At 40.0% G+C, this 19,750-nt stretch overlaps 1 protein-coding gene across 7 annotated transcripts in view; it reads right to left on the bottom strand.

Moving 5' to 3' along the window:
- The window catches only part of LOC141803499 (focal adhesion kinase 1-like), a 64,176-nt gene that overhangs the window by 24,435 nt on the left and 19,991 nt on the right, over positions 1-19,750 (bottom strand). For 4 of the 7 annotated variants that reach the window (XM_074687579.1, XM_074687581.1, XM_074687580.1 and 1 more), the window contains exons 1-12: positions 16,008-16,973; positions 14,009-14,253; positions 12,763-12,932; positions 11,749-11,836; positions 11,376-11,455; positions 10,997-11,059; positions 7,447-7,501; positions 2,472-2,612; positions 2,143-2,220; positions 1,751-1,858; positions 842-959; positions 321-351 (exon numbers count right to left, since the gene is read on the bottom strand). In XM_074687579.1, coding sequence (XP_074543680.1) covers positions 321-351; positions 842-959; positions 1,751-1,858; positions 2,143-2,220; positions 2,472-2,612; positions 7,447-7,501; positions 10,997-11,059; positions 11,376-11,455; positions 11,749-11,836; positions 12,763-12,932; positions 14,009-14,253; positions 16,008-16,167 — 1,337 coding nt within the window. In that variant the 5' untranslated portion in view covers positions 16,168-16,973. Of the gene's footprint in view, positions 1-320; positions 352-841; positions 960-1,750; positions 1,859-2,142; positions 2,221-2,471; positions 2,613-7,446; positions 7,502-10,996; positions 11,060-11,375; positions 11,456-11,748; positions 11,837-12,762; positions 12,933-14,008; positions 14,254-16,007; positions 16,975-19,750 lie in introns of those variants that run through there. The other 3 variants (XM_074687577.1, XM_074687578.1, XM_074687583.1) reach the window with 2 other exon arrangements.

Below are 19,750 nucleotides of genomic sequence, written 5' to 3'. Positions count from 1 at the left end.
AGCGCAAAGTTGGTGTTTGAATTACACAAGAGATGTGAAGACTCAGCGTTCAGGCTTCACAGATAAACAAATGTAAGATGATGGACCTGTGCTTCAAAGTAGGGACAAAGAGCCGCAAGAATTACGGATCAAAAGTTCACAGCTTCTTAAAACTGTTAACTCTTTATGAGTTTTACGTAAACTTAATTCAGACACATTAAACTTCCATATAAACCCAGGACTGATTGACAAATGAGGTTAGTTTGAATCGTTCCATAGCTCTGAGCCAGACTAAACTTTCTACATGTGGATTTCTCCTTAAGAACGTGGCACACACTTACTTTGGGATGGAAGGCAGTGCTCTCTCTCCCTCTAGAGGACAGAAACACACATCATTAGTTGTTTTGAGTGAAGTGAGGCATAATAAGCTCTACAAGTCAGAAATAAAAAAGCTCAATTTTCTGAACACAATAAATAAATCAATTAAATCAAACTACAACAAGCAGGGACCTAACGTAAAACTATTACTTATTAGAAGACAGCAAGCCAGTTTAGAAAACACTATTTGGTTATGAGTGTGTTTAACTTAAAGAGGGGTATTGTGCACACGTCTAACCTTTATACTGTCCCTCTGGTGCCCTGTTAGAAGCTCTATATAAGTAACAGCTAAAAAAATACATATCTTTATAACACTGGTGCTTTAGAAATCCCCTATTTCAGCTTCTGTCTGCGATGCTTTATCTGAGCTGCTGTCTCTTCAGGGCTAACTTCTCCACAAAACCCCTTACCATGATTGGCCAGCCCTACGGAGGCCTGTAAGGGAAATAGCCGGAACAGAAGTTAGGAATATCAGGTTTCATACCTTTCTGCACTCTGACGATGAACGAGTGAGTTTCCATTGAGATGAGTCGACAATAGCCATCAATCAGGTCAGCCAAGTTTTCGGCCATGTTCAGTGATGCTGTTGTAACAGTGAGAGGCTACATACACACACAGACACACACAGACACACACACACACACACAGACACACACACACACACACACACACACACACACACACACACACACACACACACACACACACACACACACACACACACACAGGGTTGTTACAAAGACACGCTCATACATTCTTTAACATAACATCAGAGTGTGAATTACCAGATGCTCCTTGCGTCATAAGAAAATTCCTCTCTTACTATGTGAGTGTCTGTGTTTAAATTCAACACCATTTTTCTTTAAATAACTTGAATCAGACATTTTTTTGACTGATTCATTAAATGTGGCTCATACCAAGTCTAAAAAGACATTTTTACTAAAAATAAGTCAAAAAAACTTGATAAGATTTGTTTTTTTTGCAGTGTATTTAAATGGAAATGCAGAGTGAAAATGAAGTGCTTTTAGATTCACAAGAAGAAGCCTGAGCAGAGCTCATCATTCAGCAAGCGAAGAGCAATAGTCCACTGATTTCATCGCTGCACCACTGGACTTAACTGTCTTAATATTCTGAGGGATACCATATACTTTTGTTATCTCTGCTGTGACACATGCGTTTACACGGAAAATAATGAGAAACAAAGTAACGGAAAACAAAGCACACTGTCGGGACAAAGACGAAAAAGGAGTGAGATTATCAGAATACTAGAACATGTTACCTGAAACAGACAAGTGTCAGGGAATACTTAGGTATGTACTTGAAGTGCTAAATACCACAAACTGTAAAAAGAGAGGTCGAGAGATGAACAGACAGATGGATAAGGGAGCAGTACCTCAGCAGCTCCAGCTACATTGAGCTGTAGCATCCCTTTCCTGTCCTTCTCCTCCATTGCTGAGTACTGGATGGACTGAACTTGGTTGAAGTTGGCTAAATGGGTTGGCTGGGGACAGAAAGAGAGGAAAAACAATCATCTCAATTTTTCCAGATGGCTGAGTGAGAATGTGAATGTCTACGAGGTAAATGTAAGTGTCAATTCTTCTGTTTTATTTTAGTGTCTCCTTTTGTTGCACACTAAGCAGAGTTGCACCCACAATTTCATTGTTGCTACAATGACAATAAAGCCCTTTACTTTACTTTTAGTAGAGTTGGTTTATCCACTTTTTGAGTCAGGAAAGAGGAAAACATCTTAATCTATAGAACAATTAAGTATTTGTACAAACTTACTGTGGATCCCTTGTCAGTGAGGTAGCTGATCCCCTCCTCTGGCCCGATAGCTAACTCCACCTGAATCACCCAGCTGGACTGTAAAAGAGGTGACAGGGGCAGGAGTGAAGACGTGATGATAGCAGGACCAGATAACATAACAAAGAGAAGATGAAGTAAAATACAGTAAGTTTAGAAAAAAATTGTTCACACAACTCCAGCTACACCTTGTGACACAGCTTCTTGCAAGACCTCCTCCCACCAAAAGGGGTCAACCTAACACAACTAACCAAAGCTCCCAGAGTACACCAAGAATCAGCAGAGACAAGGCAAAACAGGAAGACACCTACCCCCAGGGCACATTTGAAGCACTCCTTGTCGTAGCGGTAGATTGGTGCAAGAATTTCCAAGAACTTCAGGATGCACTGCTCGTCGTTCAGATTGGCTACTTGCTTAAATGTCTGCTGAATCAGCTTTCGAAGGGTTTTAGCCTGGAAAGAGATAAAATGACAAAAATTGAAAAAAAGAGTGATAATTGCAACAAAAAGGTTGATGCTTCTTTAATCTACTTGTTGGAGAAGCAAATGTGTAGATGGTAGCAGGGAGCAGATAAGTGACACATGGATCTGTATGTGTGGTAGCAGCTTGACATGAAAGGATGAATACATTGATTCATGAACTGTGGGTCAGATCAAATGGACGTAAACGCTTCATTCCAGAGATCCTCTGGGATGAGATCAATAACTGGACAAAGGTTTTTCACAGTTAACACTCAATTACACATCAAAGACTGCACAGGGATTTTTAAATGTCACTGTATGTAAAGGATTTGGGTTTGCACATGTTGCACATGGGTGAAGAGTTTCCTGCTGGAACACAATCACACTATTCTGATCTAATATTTTGAGGTCTGTTATGTCACTGGAGAGTCGACAGATGGGGATCTGAAAGAAAAAAAATCCATCTTGGAAACATTGTCCTGACATTTACAATCCCTTCTTATACTTTGAAACTCAAGTGAAAAACATATATAATGTTTTATATAATCCCCTTCATCCCATGGGCATGTATAAAAATGAGACTTGGATTATGAGGAACTCAACCCTAACAAAAATGACCTTTTTAACCCCTCGCTTGCATATATGACTACACTGACATCTGCAGCATTAAAGGTGCAGAAATGTTTAACAGATAACAGGACATGTAGTGAAAAAACACAGGCAGACTGGAAACACATCCCGTACAGACAATCCCAGTCTATAAATAGCTCCCATATATAGATTAAGATTAAGATTAAAGGAGATTTGGTTTCTCTACAGACTGCGCTTGGAAATATGTGGATTTACAGTACACATTAAGGTCAAGTTGTACAGTTAGAGACAACCAGAGGAATCGATTTTCACAGATTTACCAGTTTTGTTCAATAACACTACATCAGCCAATCACGACCAGTTGAGACAAATTGAGCCAAAGTTATTAACACAGGGGGGCAACATTGTGAAACATGAAGCATGCAAGCTCTCAAGATTTAAAAGTTCAAGTATGTATTTTTTCCCTTTTCTATGGTTTATTTAATTTTCACTGGTGAACAAAAGCAGGAATATCAGCCTTTGATTTCAGTATCACCTGACACCATCTGTGAGCCTGATCTACATCTAAAACCTGCAGTGTTCCTGGGTGTTCTCATATGTGCATACAGTATGTGTGTCATGTCAGCAGATGTCATGACACACATGTGATTACAGGAAAAACATGCATGTGCTTCTGTGTGTACTTTCTGCTCTTGATAGGATCAGTGCTTTAATTCCATGAATTCCAGGACTGGCACTCTGAAATAACCCGCCAGCCACACACACATAAACCCACACAGGGATATTGTCCATCCACCCTTCCTGAGAGGAAGTGCTGAGAGTGGTTATCGCTCTCCCATCACCATGTTTCAGTAGCAATAGAGCTGACCAGTTATGTAACTACAGCACTCAAATACTCAGATGGGAAGCTTTTAATATTTGAGAACTTATCTGACATCAGAAAGACTATGATCACCCCCACATTTACTGAATATTTTAACAGTTTTATTGAACATTGTGCTTAAGATCATCAATGAATTAGAAAAAACACCAAACAATATTTTTTCTTTGGCTTTATAGAGTAAATCAGTATGTGTGCAGTCTGATGAGGGGAAAATAGACTCCTCAGCACGGCTCCAGCTGTGTTACTCAGGCTCGGGTCTCCTGAGCCACTAAAGGTCAGTGTTAGCAAACCTGCTGCCCAGCCTGTCAATACAAATGAACACACTCTGTTCTTTATTACGCTTTCAACACAGCGCACATCAGTCACTGTTTACTACTACAGCCATCTGCTCTGGGGTTGTAAGGTGTGTGTGTGTGTGTGTGTGTGTAGAAGTAGAGTCCATTGAGGGAGAATAATCCCATTAAATGACTACCATTCTCTGTCACCGGAGCGAGCGGCGGTAACCTAAATGACAGCTGCGGTCTCTTTCTCCCTCTTTAACACGTGTCTTTGTATGTTTGTACGTTAGAGCAGATGTGTCACTGGCATTTGCTTTACATTAGTATTATTTCTTAAACTGCTGAAATTCAAACTCAAACACAGACTGATCCATCTTAGCATAAGTGTAGATAATGGTTGTTTTAGTTTCTAAACATTTCAAATTATTAAAGTAATTTTTGCTCCTAAAACTTGGCCAGAAATAAACAAAACACTAAATGTTACAAATCTCCAAAGTCCAACAAGATCTGTTTACAAGACTTTAACAAATCCAGTTTTAGGTTAAGGCACTTGAACCTGGAAATATTTGATTTCTTTTTAAATCATTGAAATCCTTTTTAAGGCATTCCTGAGCTTATTCTTCATTTAGGATAGGTTTAAGATACTGTTACATAAATATGATAAATATGATTCCCTTGTTCGTTTTTATTTCAGAAAAGTTATGGTTCAAGTTAAAACAGAAGTCAAATAAACCAGTCAGGTTTGCCAGTTTGTGTTTTTGGACTGCACTTCTGTCTGTGTGTTACTGTGTGAATCTTCATGGCCTATAAAAACAGTCCTTAAGGGAGTGTGTGTTGACACGTCGACCAAAGAGTAGAAACAGGAGGAAGAGGACATGAGGTAGAGGAGGCATGTAGGCAGCTGATGAGGAGGGAGTTGGGAGGGTTTGACAGACTGAGGGGGACACAAAGAGGTACACAGTGACGCCTCCCCCTCCCTCCTCATTGTTGGAAGGAGAAAGTGGGTTTAAACAGGACCTGAGGGTCACACACACACACACACACACACACACACACACACACACACACACACACACACACACACACACACACACACACACACGGACAGCCTCTCTCCCTCTGCTGAGCATCTGTCTGCCCGCCCGCTGACATCAAGACCTTTGCGGGTCACTGGGTCTTATTTTACACACACACACACACACACACATGCACACACACATAAACACACCCAAGACCCTCTCCATAAACGCGTGCCGTAAATTGATCACTGACACAGACACTGCTCATTATGCAAGCACACAGTGGTCGCACACAAAACGTCCGCCAACCAAAACCAGACATCAGCCAGACGACAAACTGAGGGAACGTTTATATCAAAGCTTAATGTATCATTTTAGGTCTTTTTGGGGTGGTCTATACTTCTGCACTGACCCTATGACCAATTGACGGAAGGTGCCCTGAGCACTACATACTGTGTTTTGAAACCTTCCACTAAAGCAGCAGTGAGTACTGATTTGGCCAGAATGTAGAATGTAAACAAGAGCAAAATCTGCAGGAGTACAAAAAAAACAAAAATGTCCTTCTGATTCTGAAACTTTTTTGAACAGACAGACCAATGTATCTAGCACTGGTTTCCCACAATGCACTACCCCATTTTAATTATTTTCTCTATTTTAGGCAGGTGGCACTGAATTCTAGGTGCATTATTGCCACCTACGGTATCCAATAACAGTTACTACTACAACACAGCAACGCCTAAGTTCAACAGTAACTTAATAACATGTACAGTGGAGCAATGTGAAATCAACAGCAATAATAGATTTAACTCCAAGTGCAGTTTGTTAGGTTAGTGCTGGCCCAAACTGCCGTTGATCGTACAGCAAAAATTATGAGAAAAATGAGAAAGAATGAAAGTGAAAGACGTAAAATTCAGCCCCTGTATGACGAGTTTGTGCAGTGGACCAATCACAGAGCTTGTGGCTCGCATGGTGGTGATGCACTGTTAAGTATGGGAGAAGGTGAATGTTAAGGCCTCTTTGTTGGAAAAGGACAAGCAGACCTTTTGCAAGGCTGGTACTAGCTACTTTAAAATAAGAAGACTCATTTTAACTTCAGTTTTGTGTTGATCACTTTGAATTCATTATCAAAAAGATGTGATGCGAATAAAAACTCTGCCTCTGAATCCACTCGACATTCAATCTTTGATACACAAGTTGTGACGTTTTCACAGGAATTAAGTAGCCTGATGATGTTACAACCGTTTACTTTGAAGTATCACTCATAAACAATTTATCTTCAGTTGTCATTAAACTGCTTAAAGTCAGATCCTGTTTAAGACACAAATCATAAGTCAAGATATTTCAATACGTGAGCGAAAATAAATGTTGATACAGAAAGAGTCAACATTCCTTTTAAAGTAGGAATCACATCTTGTTGCAGGTAAATTATGAAAAAAGACAAGTGAGATAAGGAATTTTTACTTGGAATGAGGTTAAATACACTCTGTAAGATTTGAGTTTTTGAAGTGTAGATCTTTACTCTCGTAAAAACTGCTTATGTATCAAACGATATATTTAAAAGCCTTGATTGTTTTGAAATGCATCTCACTCATGAATATGAATAAGCAGACAGTTTTTTTGTGAGAACAACCTATGCTTCATTTCTCCTTGACATTATTTTTATCATCTCTGTTCATCTGAGCATAAGTGGTTATTTGGCTTAGATTCATTTCAGTCATCTTGAGGATTGCCTGCTTTGCACAATGTCAGCCAGACCACACAAGGTCTGACAACAAATCAAGAAAAACATAAAAAATTGGCTCAGAGACATCCTTGTCAAGCTTTGAGTGTGTTCATACAACCACAAAGTTTGGTTACTTTTGGAAACAATAAAACTGCAGTGGAGCAGCAGAGTGACGACAGCTGCAGAACTTCTTACTTGTCCAACAGGACATCAAAGTTAACCAGAATCTCAGTAAAACACTAATTTTGAAGCTGATTACAAAGTTAGTATCTTTGTCTTCTTCATGTGCATTAAATGATTTCCAAATAACTTTAAAAGACATCATCCTCACCTTAACCGAATCCAACAAGTCTTTTGGGAAAAAACGCCTCAAACCAACATCCTTCCTGGAAAGAGAGACACAGAGGCATGTTTATTATGCTATAATTACACCCTGGAATGCTAATTGACATTGCATTTCTGTGTTTATCTGATCCCAGTAGATTATTTTTTCCTTTCCAGAAGAATTATCAACAGCAACAAACAGATACAGTGAGGCAGTGAGACAGCTGAAGACAAGAAACAAAACACAGAAATGGAAAGTGATGACTAAGTGTTGACTGCACGGCTCTACTCATCTTTTCCTAAGAGAGGCTGAAGGAGAACAGGGAAAAGATAGAGAGAAGCAGGGAGGACTACAAAGAGGGTGACCGCAGAGACAAAGAAAGATGTGCGGAGCTAAAACAGGAAGCAAGCTAATGACTCAAACTCCCCTGGAGAAAAGATGGATAGAGGGGGAGGAGGAGATGAGTGGGGAGAAAGGCTGTAAGCTTACATCATCCTCTCTGCCTCCTCCAGCTCGGGTCAGATATAGTGCTGTGGTTTTACGTCAGTGTGTGGTGTACAGCAGGGTAAGGATGGTGTCAAAAAGGTTCTGAGCACTGAGAAAATACGACAAACACATCTCTAGAAGATGCTCAGTGGTAAACCTCATCCTTAATAAATGACTCAAAGCACCAACCTGAGAAAATGCCTCGATTGCATGTTTTAAAGTTGGCACTCAGGTGCATCTCAATTAGAGATGTCCGGATCAGATCATGTGATTGAAAATTGTGGCTGATCACATGGTTTCAGACTTGACTGGAATCGGACATTACACCTGATCAGGAATTGGATGGAAATACTTATATATTCATTCTCATTATTTTTATTAAATCTATAATAATGGGAAAAATAACAGCTTAGTATTAGTATTATTACCCTTATGTGGTGGTACAGAACCAGACCATCTCAACTCCCTACAGGAACAACGTAGAGCACAACATCACTTTGCTGCAGTGACGCTATTGGTTGAATGGCGTAAAGTGGAGCAGAACGTAGCAGGAGCTTAAAGCTGGGAGAGCAATGTATCCATGTGGAAGTATCGGATCGGGCCTCAGTATCGGCAGATACTCAAAATCAAAGGACTCAGACTCAGTGACAAAAAAAAACCTGATCAAGACTTCCCTAATCTCAATAAAACAGAATATTCTGAAAAGCTCATTTGTGTTTATAATTTAATTATCCAGAGTATTTCCTGTTAGCCTCTAAAAGTTTCCACATAAGTCAGAGTAAGGCCAGAAGTCATTAAACAAAAAAATTAATGGAAGTGGAAGATGCTGGTTTGTCTATTAAAACTTGCACCCCCATAAGAGACTTCCATCCATGATCCTTTGCTGCATGTCATCCCCCTACTCTCAATATTTTCCTCCTCTAGTTTATCTGTCCTATCAATAAAGGTGAAAATGCCCCAGAAACACAACTCTGAAATAAATGTGGCAGGATAATGACATTGATATCACACAACCTCACTGACTGGTACAGGGGTGGGCAAACTTTTTGATTCGTGGGCCACAATGGGTTCTAACATTTGTCAAAGGGGCCGGACCAGGAGCAGATGGATGGAGTGCTTTGGTAACTATCAGGATATCATTTGTTCATTCCCTATCTGTTTTTGAATCCAAAATCAGAAAACGGATAATGACTTGTTATTCAATTTTTTGTGTTCAAATCAAAAATCCGAAAACAAGTAACGGTCTATTTTTCGCTGTTTTTATTTTGTTTTGAAATTAGAATTAGAATATGAGAGAATGGAATTATAATGGTATTTTTAATCCATGGTTCATGGTTCATTCTTTCATTATTCTGTTTCAAAACAAAATAAAAATAACAAAAAAACTGACTTTTTTTTTTCTGATTTAAAACCAAAACGGAAAAACGGAATTACAGAAGAACAGAAAAACACGTTTTTTCTGTCCTGGTTTTAAAAATGAAAAAACAAAAAATAATAAAAGATTGTGTCAAAATTGTTTGTGTGATATTTTAATATTAAATGTGAACTCTCTATATAGAAAACATCAGAACTGCAGGGATATAAAACATTAACAAGGAATGTTCATTTAATTTTTTCAAGTTTGGCGGGCCGGATTAAAACTTTAACGGGCCGCATGTGGCTCCCAGGCCATAGTTTGCCCATGCCTGGACTAGTATGATCATCGTTTATGTAATATGCTGCTTAGTAATGTTTCCGCTCATCTCAGTGTTCTTTCCTCACTGTTGTTGATCCAGCGAAAACAAGTAGTGTTGATACGAAGCAAAACGTCATTACAGCCTCAGACGTCACTTTGTCTGCCATCTTTGATATCTTGCAAGTATTACGTGGTGACTATCACATTACATATCTGGTACCCTGAGACACCCCACTCCAACTGTTTGACCGGGGAAACAACATCCTATCGGGGACATGTGTAAAAAGCCATTTTTGAAAAATGTTGACATTTTCCAGAAAATATCCAAGACTGCACATGTGAAAACAGCTTTGGGCTGCTGTTGCCTCGGTGTCTGAATAAAATGTCTCAGAGGTAAAATTGTGGGATGAAGCTCTATAGCAAATCAGCCAGCAGCAGAGGTATGAGACATTTAACAGAGGGAGATCTCTAGCTCTCTCAAACGCTGCGTAAATCCTGCACCAGAACAGCAACATTTAGTTAAGAGTAAAGACAAAGTTGACCCAGCATTTGCACTTTGTTACAGCACTGTTGCAGAATCTCTGTCTAAAGCAGCTTGAGAGTAATCACTCATTCATAATCTGTTTGTTCAGCATGGTCAATTGCTAACATCTAGGGCTGATTTCCCAAAATATATCATCATTTTTGGACATAAATGCTCAACATGAGCCCAAAAACCTCTGATATCCAACTTTTAGCTTGGCGTATGAAAGCTCCAACAGTATTTTCCTTCTCCTTTACTTGTTAGTCTAAAATGTGCAGCAGACAGGGGCCGACAGGGAGGGTAGGAATGAGGATGAGGGGGAAAACAGAGAAAAATTCTGGATGAAGGGAGGCAGGAGCACACAGATTGAAGACAAAGAGATCCCAGGGAAAGACAGAGGGCATTCTTCTGAGTTAATTGGAGAGCTCGTTAGGCTGACAGGCAAAAAGAAAGACTTCAGTGGGAGAGGGCAGCTCATTAGAACCGGTCGAGGTAAGAGCCAGGTCTTGTTAGGGCCTGAGTTTGTCAGTGCTGCTCATCGGGATTCATTTAGCAGGGAGCAAACCAGAGAGCCAACAGAGACTGAGCCGCAAATCCAACAAAAATCCAATAAAGGTCATGATTGTTGCACACATGTGATCTAATGGATGAATATAAGTAGGCTGAACACTTCTCTTACAGGTGACAAAAACAATATTTTCCTAAATTTTATGCATCTGTTTAATCATTTAACATTGTTTTTGGTTATTTTTTTTCCAGCTGGAATACAAAGAACATTTTCAGTTCAAGAGCAGAAGTCATGTTTCTAAATAACTGTGAGCTGGACTGATGGTGAGCTCCTGTAGCTCTGTGCTCATGAAGAGAATACTTACTCTAGTAGCTCATAGTTGGATTTCTTGTCCAGGGCGTTTCCTCTCATCTCTTTGAAGAACCTCCTGAAGTTCAAACCAGCAGGACACAGAAAGAGAGAATGATCAGATTTACTTACAGCAGGGACACACAGTCATGCTCGTTCAGGTTCAACAGATGAATCAGTACATGGGGGGTTTTGTGGAGACAAGACAAGATGTTGCTTTAAATAATGAATTGTGAAAAACATAGGAGGGGGTGATCAGTGTAGCTGTAGGGCAAACAAACTTTGAAAAGAATCATTTGAAATGGATCCTAGAAGTAGTGTGGTGCGTTGTAGCTTTAATTCAGGGACTAAGTCTTGAGTTAGAGCCACTGTTTGGCAGTGGAAGCATGTCCAACCTGATTTCTAGACAGCCAAGTTTGAGAGCTACATCTTGTTCCACTTGATCCCCGATCTCTGTCATGTAGTCATTCTTCACCTGGGAAACACAAATACACAGTGAGGAAATATGATGATTAAATTATATATCGCTTCATGCAACACATGGCACACACACACACACCCACACACCCACACACACACACAAACACATACACCCGTATCCCTTCTGACCTAGATTACCAAAAGGCAAGCACACGCTGTCTTCAAGCAGTGCCATATGTCTCTGTGCTGTTTAGCTGCTAGCAGAAAATGAAATCTGTTTTTGTCTGGGTGCTTTAGTGTGTTTGTGTGTCTCTTTGAGTGTCTGTGTGTCTCTTTGTGTGAAAGTACCTGGTGGTAGAAGTAGTTGAGCGTGGGTTTGTCTTCTGTAAACTGTTGAACAAAGCCCTTTGGAAGATACCGGATCCTTAATTCATACCTGCAGTGGAAGAAAATGAGATTTGCACTAACAATCCAACATCCAACTTAAAAACAAAAACAACCAAAAACAGATTTTTGTCTTTATGTTGTTAAAAGGTTACAGCTTTTCATGTTTCCTGAAAAGAAACTTCGGGATGAGGAAATACGTTCAAAGCTGAAAACCATTGAAGATCAGACCAGAGCACGAGAGAGAAGAAAAAGAGAAAAGGATGAATTTCAGGAAGGAAAGAAAAAATAGAAAGATAAGAAAAATGATGTGCTAGGATGCAAATAAGGTCATGGATTGAAGGATTGGTGGAAAGGAGACAGAGAGAGTTGTTGACTTAGTCATACAAAGTGGGCATCTGGTTCTCCTCCTCACAGTGCAAAAGGTCTGCAGCTCACAATAGCATTAGCAACAAGAGCACCACAATAAACATAATATATGCCGGAGCATTAACATCCAAACTGCCAAAGCAGTAGGCGCACACAGGGCCTCCAGTCACCATACAGCAGACAAGTTTCTTTATCTTTCCAGTTGTTGGTTGCAACAAATCACTTTCTGCAGCTTTGTACAAAAGGACAATTTACAGGGTAAAATAAGTCACTTTTGACGTTTTGAAAACTGGTTAGAGGAGCAGACCTCGCCTTATCTGCGGTCAAGTTAGACAGCATTAAGAAAGGTATTATGACTCAGTCTTATGTACTAGTGTTTTAGCTTCCTTAGTTCAGGTGTTTTAAAAATTGCTCCCATTGTTAAAGAAGGCAAAATGAATCAGTGTCTAGTCAAAAAATACCATCCAGTGTAGTTCTCCTCCTGATTTAACTTTGTCACAAGAAATCAAAAGCCAGTTTAGTAAGAAATAGTGAGGTAAGTCTGTGAATTCAACACTAAAACAGCAGCTCTGTGTCATATCTGCTTTATTAACAACCTTCTCCTCTCACCTCCACTCCTCGTTTGCTCGCGCCTGTTCATATTTCTCTCTAACGTGGGAAACGCCCATATCAGGGTGGAGCCAGTGCACCTGGTCTCTGGATTGGCTGTTAGTGAGCTGCAGGCCAAAACAAGATGTCCAGCGAACTTTGTGGATGTCCAGAATCTTCTGGATGATTCCCTAGAAATGGGGCGGGAAACACATTTAGAAGGGTGAATTTTTCAGGAACTTTTTTTGAACTAACATGATTATGGGTTAAAAACTCATTACCACAAATATTCTTAGCACAAGTTTCAATTCAGGTACATTTTGACTGTGGTATTGTTCAAGTCATGACCTCACCACCCCAAGCTCAGTCTGCCATACCTTTGTGCGCTCATCCCGCCATCGTTTATTAAAAGCATTATTTAAAGCATCAGTGTGTGTGAGTGTGTACCTTACTTGAAGCAATCAAATATGACGTCCCCACCCAAACAAGCTGACACATATCATACACAGACGCACAATCATGCTCCAAGAAGCATGTGTGTTGCCGTGTCAAATGCTAGAGGGTCTGACCCAGATACTGAGTCAGAAAGATGGGAGAGGTTATTTGCAGCGATGCATCCTTTACGACCACTAAAGTTTAAGCAGTGCTAAGTAGTTTCTGCATCTCGGGAGGGGATCTAAAAGCATACTGCCGTGTAACCAACAGTGGTGCACACAAACAGAGTGTGACCTGAGGTACAATGTCGTCTGCTGGAAAAATATTCTCATTTGGCAGAGGGAGCTGAATCGGAGGAGACAGCTTGAGCTGAACTGAAGACAAACCGTGAAGTCTGCATTCAAAGCTGCCATTGTGTGTTCCCCTGTAATTTCTGTGGTCAAAAAAGCTCTTTTGTTTTCCTCTACTACCTTTAAAGACGTGAGAGGTACAAATCAGCTGCAAAACAATACTCATGAAATGCCCGTTAACGTATTTCAGTGAAGTTTTTGCTGAAAGTTACAAAGGAAAACTTTCAACAAAAAACCCAAATCAGAACACCAGATGGTTTGTAATTTTTATTGAGCTGTAAAGTAATTTCATTTTAAGTTGCGATTGGTTGCAGAATTTCAGTAGTTCATTTTGTGATGTAGTTGCTTGCAGACAAAAATATGATGAGCTGCTCTTGTATGCTTCATTTGCAGGGAATAGCTCAAGCTTAGCCTTAAATTAAAAAATGATGTATTGTGTTGAGGACTGTTCTGTATTTTGTCAGTGTTGTGTCTTTTCTTACCCTGACATCCGTTGCATCTCCATATCTGATATTTGACGACCAACAGCTTTGTTCAGTGTTGGTTTCAAAGTGATGGAAGACTTTAAGAACTCTGTCCACGGAGCCAGCCATGGTTCGATCCGACCCCCCTGCACTAAGCCGAGACTTGGCTCCTCCCAGGAGGGCATGGTTCAGGTTGGGGTCCATATAGGCCGTCGCCATGGTTTTCCCTGCTGACACTGCTGCTGCTAGGTGTCTGTCATATTCTGTGAGAAGAAAACAAGCAAACCAGACGTCAGAGAAATGAAGGATGGAGTCCAACAACAATTTACAATCATTACATCCTCAGGTCACATGGAGAGGAAAATCAAAAGGTGCCAAAATGAACAATTAACAAACCATGTGGTCAATACGTTTCAAAAAGTAACACTGACATATCTCAATGGTAAGTTTGTGCAGCCAAAGCTCCAACAACCACAGAGAACTTCAAAGAAAATTTTCCCACCGTTGAAGACAGTTTCATTTCAGTACTAACAACTTAAACTAGTTTCATTTCTGTTTTTTTAGAGTCTACCCAACCAACATTGTCATTTAAGCTGGGAAAAAAGTAAATTAAAACTTGCCATTTATGGATTTGTGAACTGATTGCTTGAGCTTCAGCTTGACAGAAGATATTCCAACTGTTGCTTACATAATCTCCCTTTCCTCTGTCCTCAGCTTACTGAACTCTAAGCAAGTGTGTCTCTTTTTATTTCTCTTACAATCAGACTCAATATGAGCCACATTCACCTTTAAAGTCCAGGTAAATCTCTCAATTCAAGATACAACAAGACGAAAATGACACCCAAATTTCTCATTATGAGTTTAACAAGAATCGGGTGATAGTTTACGAATGACAATTTTCAGGCCTCTTGAAAAAAAACAAAAAAAATCTTAATTCAAGAAAATTCATTAAGTTTTTTGAACCACATTAACAGTTCTTTACACAGTTCTGGTGTTATATTATTCTTTTAGTATTATGAAAAAAAAAAATCAGATGGACTTGTCGGGTGAATGACACTTGTGTTAATAATACTAGGACTTTTTTTTTGCTAGAAATAAGACATAAATACTTTTAGATTTTAAAAGTTGTTTACAAGAATCCACCCTCAAACTTCTTTGGAACAACTCTAGGACAGCAAAAGTTACAAACAACACATGTTTTTACCTCTCAGGGTGGATTAAGAACAGGCTGACTATCACTGCACAATGAAACACCAGAGAGAGGAAAAAAAGAGAATGAGGTGCAGTCAGGGTCAAGGCTCAATGTAAGCACCTGCGTCTAAAACACAAAGAAGACAATACACCTCAGGCTGACGTTTTTCCTGAGTAAGAAGCCGTGACATTGACACACTTCCTGGAATTTCTCCGTAACTTCATCTGGGAATGCCCAACGACAAGAGCCTCCTTTATGTCTGTGTGTTTCTGTGTATACTGGCGTTACTGTGTAATGCTTTTGTTTTTTAAATACGGAACAGTGAAGACACTGAGATCTCTTCACAGAGTGTTTTCTGTTTCCGTTTCAGTCCTGTGCTTCTGCTCTCTCAGCCATTAAAAGGGAAAATTGATATGTTCAAGAAGGTAATTACACCTGAGAGGAGATGGAGAACGGAAACACACACACACACACACACTTTATCATGCACACATAACTTGGAGGACACAGAAAAGCTGTTGACGGATATATCCTTATAAAATATTAATGTGCTCCCATGTTGCACAGCCAGTTTCAAGCAGAAAAGACCTTTTTTTAACAACAGATCATTCCACTGGCTCTCAGAGCTTAAACTTGCTCCTCTCTGTCTTTTTTTCTAAAACACACACTCTCTCTCACAATACTTTTGCTGAGCAACCGTAGCTTTGGCTGCACACCAACTCTGTTCCCATGGAGTCAGATGTCACACTATGCAAGGCTTCATGCTACTTGTGTGTGTGTGTGGATGTGTGTTCGTCCCTCTGTGTTCAAAGTTTTCATTCATACCTCTGTCCCAGCACATGGGGAAGGGGCTACAGCCGCTCATGGCCATGGACACACATGTCTGTCCCTCCCTGTGTCTGTCTGCACCGAGGACAGAAAGACAGCTTGTGGTCTCACAGCCGCGCATCACGAACGCTGAACTCCTCGTGTGCAGAAGTGGCATAAATAAACACAGCGGGGTCCAGGCACAACTGCAAGAACACGCTCATGTAATCCAAACACCAACAAGCTGAAACACACTGCGACTCTGAGGCAGAAATCTTTGTCTCCAGCTTTTGTCAACAGCTTTGTTAGCCAACTGTTATTTCCAGAGCACAGCAGAGATCCTCCAAAAGACCAATTATCTGCTCGACTGAGACTCTGTGCAGAGCCTTTAGAGGCTTCAGGAAACTCATCAACAGGGAAAAAGTTAAAATCCAGCCCTTTGAGGAGCTTGCTTTGTTACTTTTGTCTTCTCAATATTTCCCTCTTTCGCTGCAGTTGCACAAGTCAAGCATGATCCCCAGTGATGTGAAGTTTCATCCACAGACCTTCCTCTTCAACTTCTGAATTACTCCTCAGTGGCCCCTCTCTGATGTCAACACACTATTTGTTTTTCCTCCAATTCCTGCCCAATGCCTGCACTCCATAGTCACACAGTTGTAGTGGAGTAGTCAACATGAGTCCTCTTCAGACTGACAGCCACTTCTTTCACTCTGGTAAGTCCCTGTGATGAGAAAACTTTTTCCTCCAGCGAAAAACCTCACAGACAAATGCAACTTGTACAGTCGATCCAGTGAAGTCTCAGTAAGTTGGTGGTCACAGGAAAGGAGAGACAATTACTGTGTGCAGTGACACACAAACAGAAAGTTATCTGAGAGAGAAAAGAGTGAGCCAGAAAAAAAGAAGAAAAGACTCAGAGACAGTGAGGGAGAAACGACAGAGAGGAGAGAAATGCAGCAATTGTTTCAGGATGAAACAGGGAAACGAGGACAGAGCTGAAAGAAAGTTGAGTGAGGACTGAGAGAAATTGAGAGAGAGGAAGCACACTGCTGGAGGAGAAGGAGGAGCTAGAAACTATTAATATGCTAATCACACTCAACTCTTGTGTTCAGTGAATAAAAAGACCCTCCCATCTCTGTTTATGGAGCTGACCTCAGATCAGCTCTTGTGTTGTACTAAGATTGCCATCACTGCTTAAACATAAAGGAACTGAAAAGGGGAAAAAATCCTTTTATATAACAACTCAAAGTTACTACTGGAGTACTCCAGAGCAATTCACTGAGGATTACTGAAAAAAGGAACATTCAAAAAGAAAGCTAAGACAGTAAAAGTATTCACTACTGCTGATCCGAAGCTAAAAACTGATTAAAAATTCAACCTCTGTAAAAAAAACAAAAAAACTTTCTTTGTAACTGTCCAAAAATGAACAACCTCTACTGCCATGCCATGTGTACAGCTGGTGTGAGTGTTTGCTCACACATAAGGGAATGACATTTCTTTCTATCTCAACTCATCATATCTCTTATTTTAAACTTTAAAATGTATCTTCAGAGCACATTTCTTTAAAGCTCTTTTAGGCAACTTTTTGTTTGTCTCAGTTTGGCTGGGGTAAAACTGATACCTCTTATCTATTTGCTGATATTGTCCTGTATATGTGTTAGTAGATTTTTCTGCTGTCTTTTGAAACAAATCAGTCATCGTCAGGGGCAGACCGGCCATCTGTGTGATCTGGAGAATCACAGAACGGCCGGTACTCCATGACGGCTGGAGGCCGGTGGCTACCCGCCATGCAGTGATCAACTGTCTTTTAGTCGCAGTCTTTCCATGGTCATTGTGAATATTTGCTTTCCAAATTATTGACAAAAGTCTCACACCTACCCACTTGCAGCGGTAACAGGCATTAAGAGATTCAATACTCTGTGTTGGAAGTGATGCTCTTTGTGTTTGTTGGTCACAAAGGTAGGGATGCAGGATATTGGATTTTTGCTGATATCCAATATGCCGATATATCGAAACCCCTTTTGGCCGATACCGATAATCACAAGGTTTTTTTTTTTTTCACTGTAAAGAAAGCTAAGTCTATCCTGTACTGGAATTTATATGTTACTCTTATTGTGACGGTCTTATTTGTTTAAAACAAGACAAAAAACATTTGATTTTACCATAAATAAGAAATGTATTATTTTTTCAAACTCAAGACATTCAGTATTGAAATACAGAAAAATAATTTCTTTAGATCACATGAACTTTAAATGTACAATGCATTTTTAAACATAACCAAGTTGCATTTGATTATTTTAGAGCTACTGTAACAACCTGGTGACAGACACAGAGCTCTGCAGTGCAAATAAATGAAGTGCTACATTTTATTTAAGGAGCTTATTTTTCAGATGGAAAATAATAATAATCCTAACTGAATAGCACCTTATCGGCTGTGCCTATCGGCAGAAATTTTCATATCTGCCGACACCAATGAACGTGTTTTTAAGCTTTTATCAGCCGATATTGATATTGTGCTGATAATATCGTGCATCCCTACACAAAGGTGCATCTCTTTCAATCAGAGTTTATTTCAAAACCTGTCAAAAGCTCCTCACTGGAGCTCTTAGGACTCAAGATGTGCAGTATGTCCAAATCTTTGTTTTCCAGCACTGACTCTGACTTGGGGCTTGCATCAGGGGGGGACAGTTGGGATAAAACAACATATCCCCGAATTATCAAGACATGCACATCCTTTTCATAAAAACCCTGTAATACTGAGTAAAAAAGTCATTTCTTACCCTAAAAATATAAGAAAAGAGAGGAAACAGAAAGAGAAGAGAAAACGGTATTTTGCTTAAAACTGGCACTGCCCTGGTCATGCCCTGCATGCTAACTAAGCATCTGTTAGCAACACGACAACCAGTCCACTTCCAAACCACTAAGTCTCAATCAATCCATCACCTTACACACAGCACATTCAAAGTCACTCAGTCTGTTCTTTGAAAGACAAAGCTCTTGATTCCAGACGCCTCGAGGCACTGCCCTGAGGGCTCATCTCCACGGCAACTTGCCTCCAATAAACCCATGAGCAAGTGGCACCTACGTATCTGTGGGAGTGTAACGGCTGACCAGATGCCAGCCTTCATCAATCAAGCAGACATTTATACGACAATGCACATATACTATAATTTGTGATCATTCACAGGCATTGGCAATTGTTCTCTGAGGGGCAGGGGGTTTGGAAGAGTGTGTGTGCATGTGTGTGCATGTGCGTATGTGTGTTTGTGTCTACTTTTGAAAGCCCTTTGTCAGAGGGCCGGATGTTGCCATGAATGGGAAGCGCTCATCTGGGTCTGTGCCAAAGTCTCTCCCTCTCTCATTAACACATAATTGTCTTCAAAGGGAGGGAACACAACACTTATCTACTAAACATGAACAAAAAATAATCAAAGATGAAGGTAGGCCACAGAACTGTTACAGCTCCTTTGATATTTTCTCAATTGACAAACATCTTGTTCTCAGTCTTGCTTTGAAGTCAAAAATCAAAGTCTGATAAAATACTTTTTTTTTTCAATTTCCTTCCCCTTTACCCCAAAATCTTTTGATGCCCAAGCTCAATGTAATTGCAAAGAAAAAAACTCTTTTACAACCTGTATTTCATCTTCTGATAATAGCATCACCAGAGATACAACTGTGAATATTTTCCATTATATATATTTCATACAAATAATGAACAAACAAAATGCGGTCTTAGAGTGGTAGTGAAATTCCTACAAAAAAGG

The sequence above is a fragment of the Halichoeres trimaculatus genome, unplaced genomic scaffold, assembly GCF_033239565.1.
Source record: "Halichoeres trimaculatus isolate MK-OKI-2021-1 unplaced genomic scaffold, fHalTri1.1 fHalTri1_scaffold_14, whole genome shotgun sequence".
NCBI classification, from domain to species: Eukaryota; Metazoa; Chordata; class Actinopteri; order Labriformes; family Labridae; genus Halichoeres; species Halichoeres trimaculatus.
The sequence above is the reverse complement of the archived record's forward strand: the minus strand, read 5'-3'. Positions and strand labels throughout refer to the sequence as shown.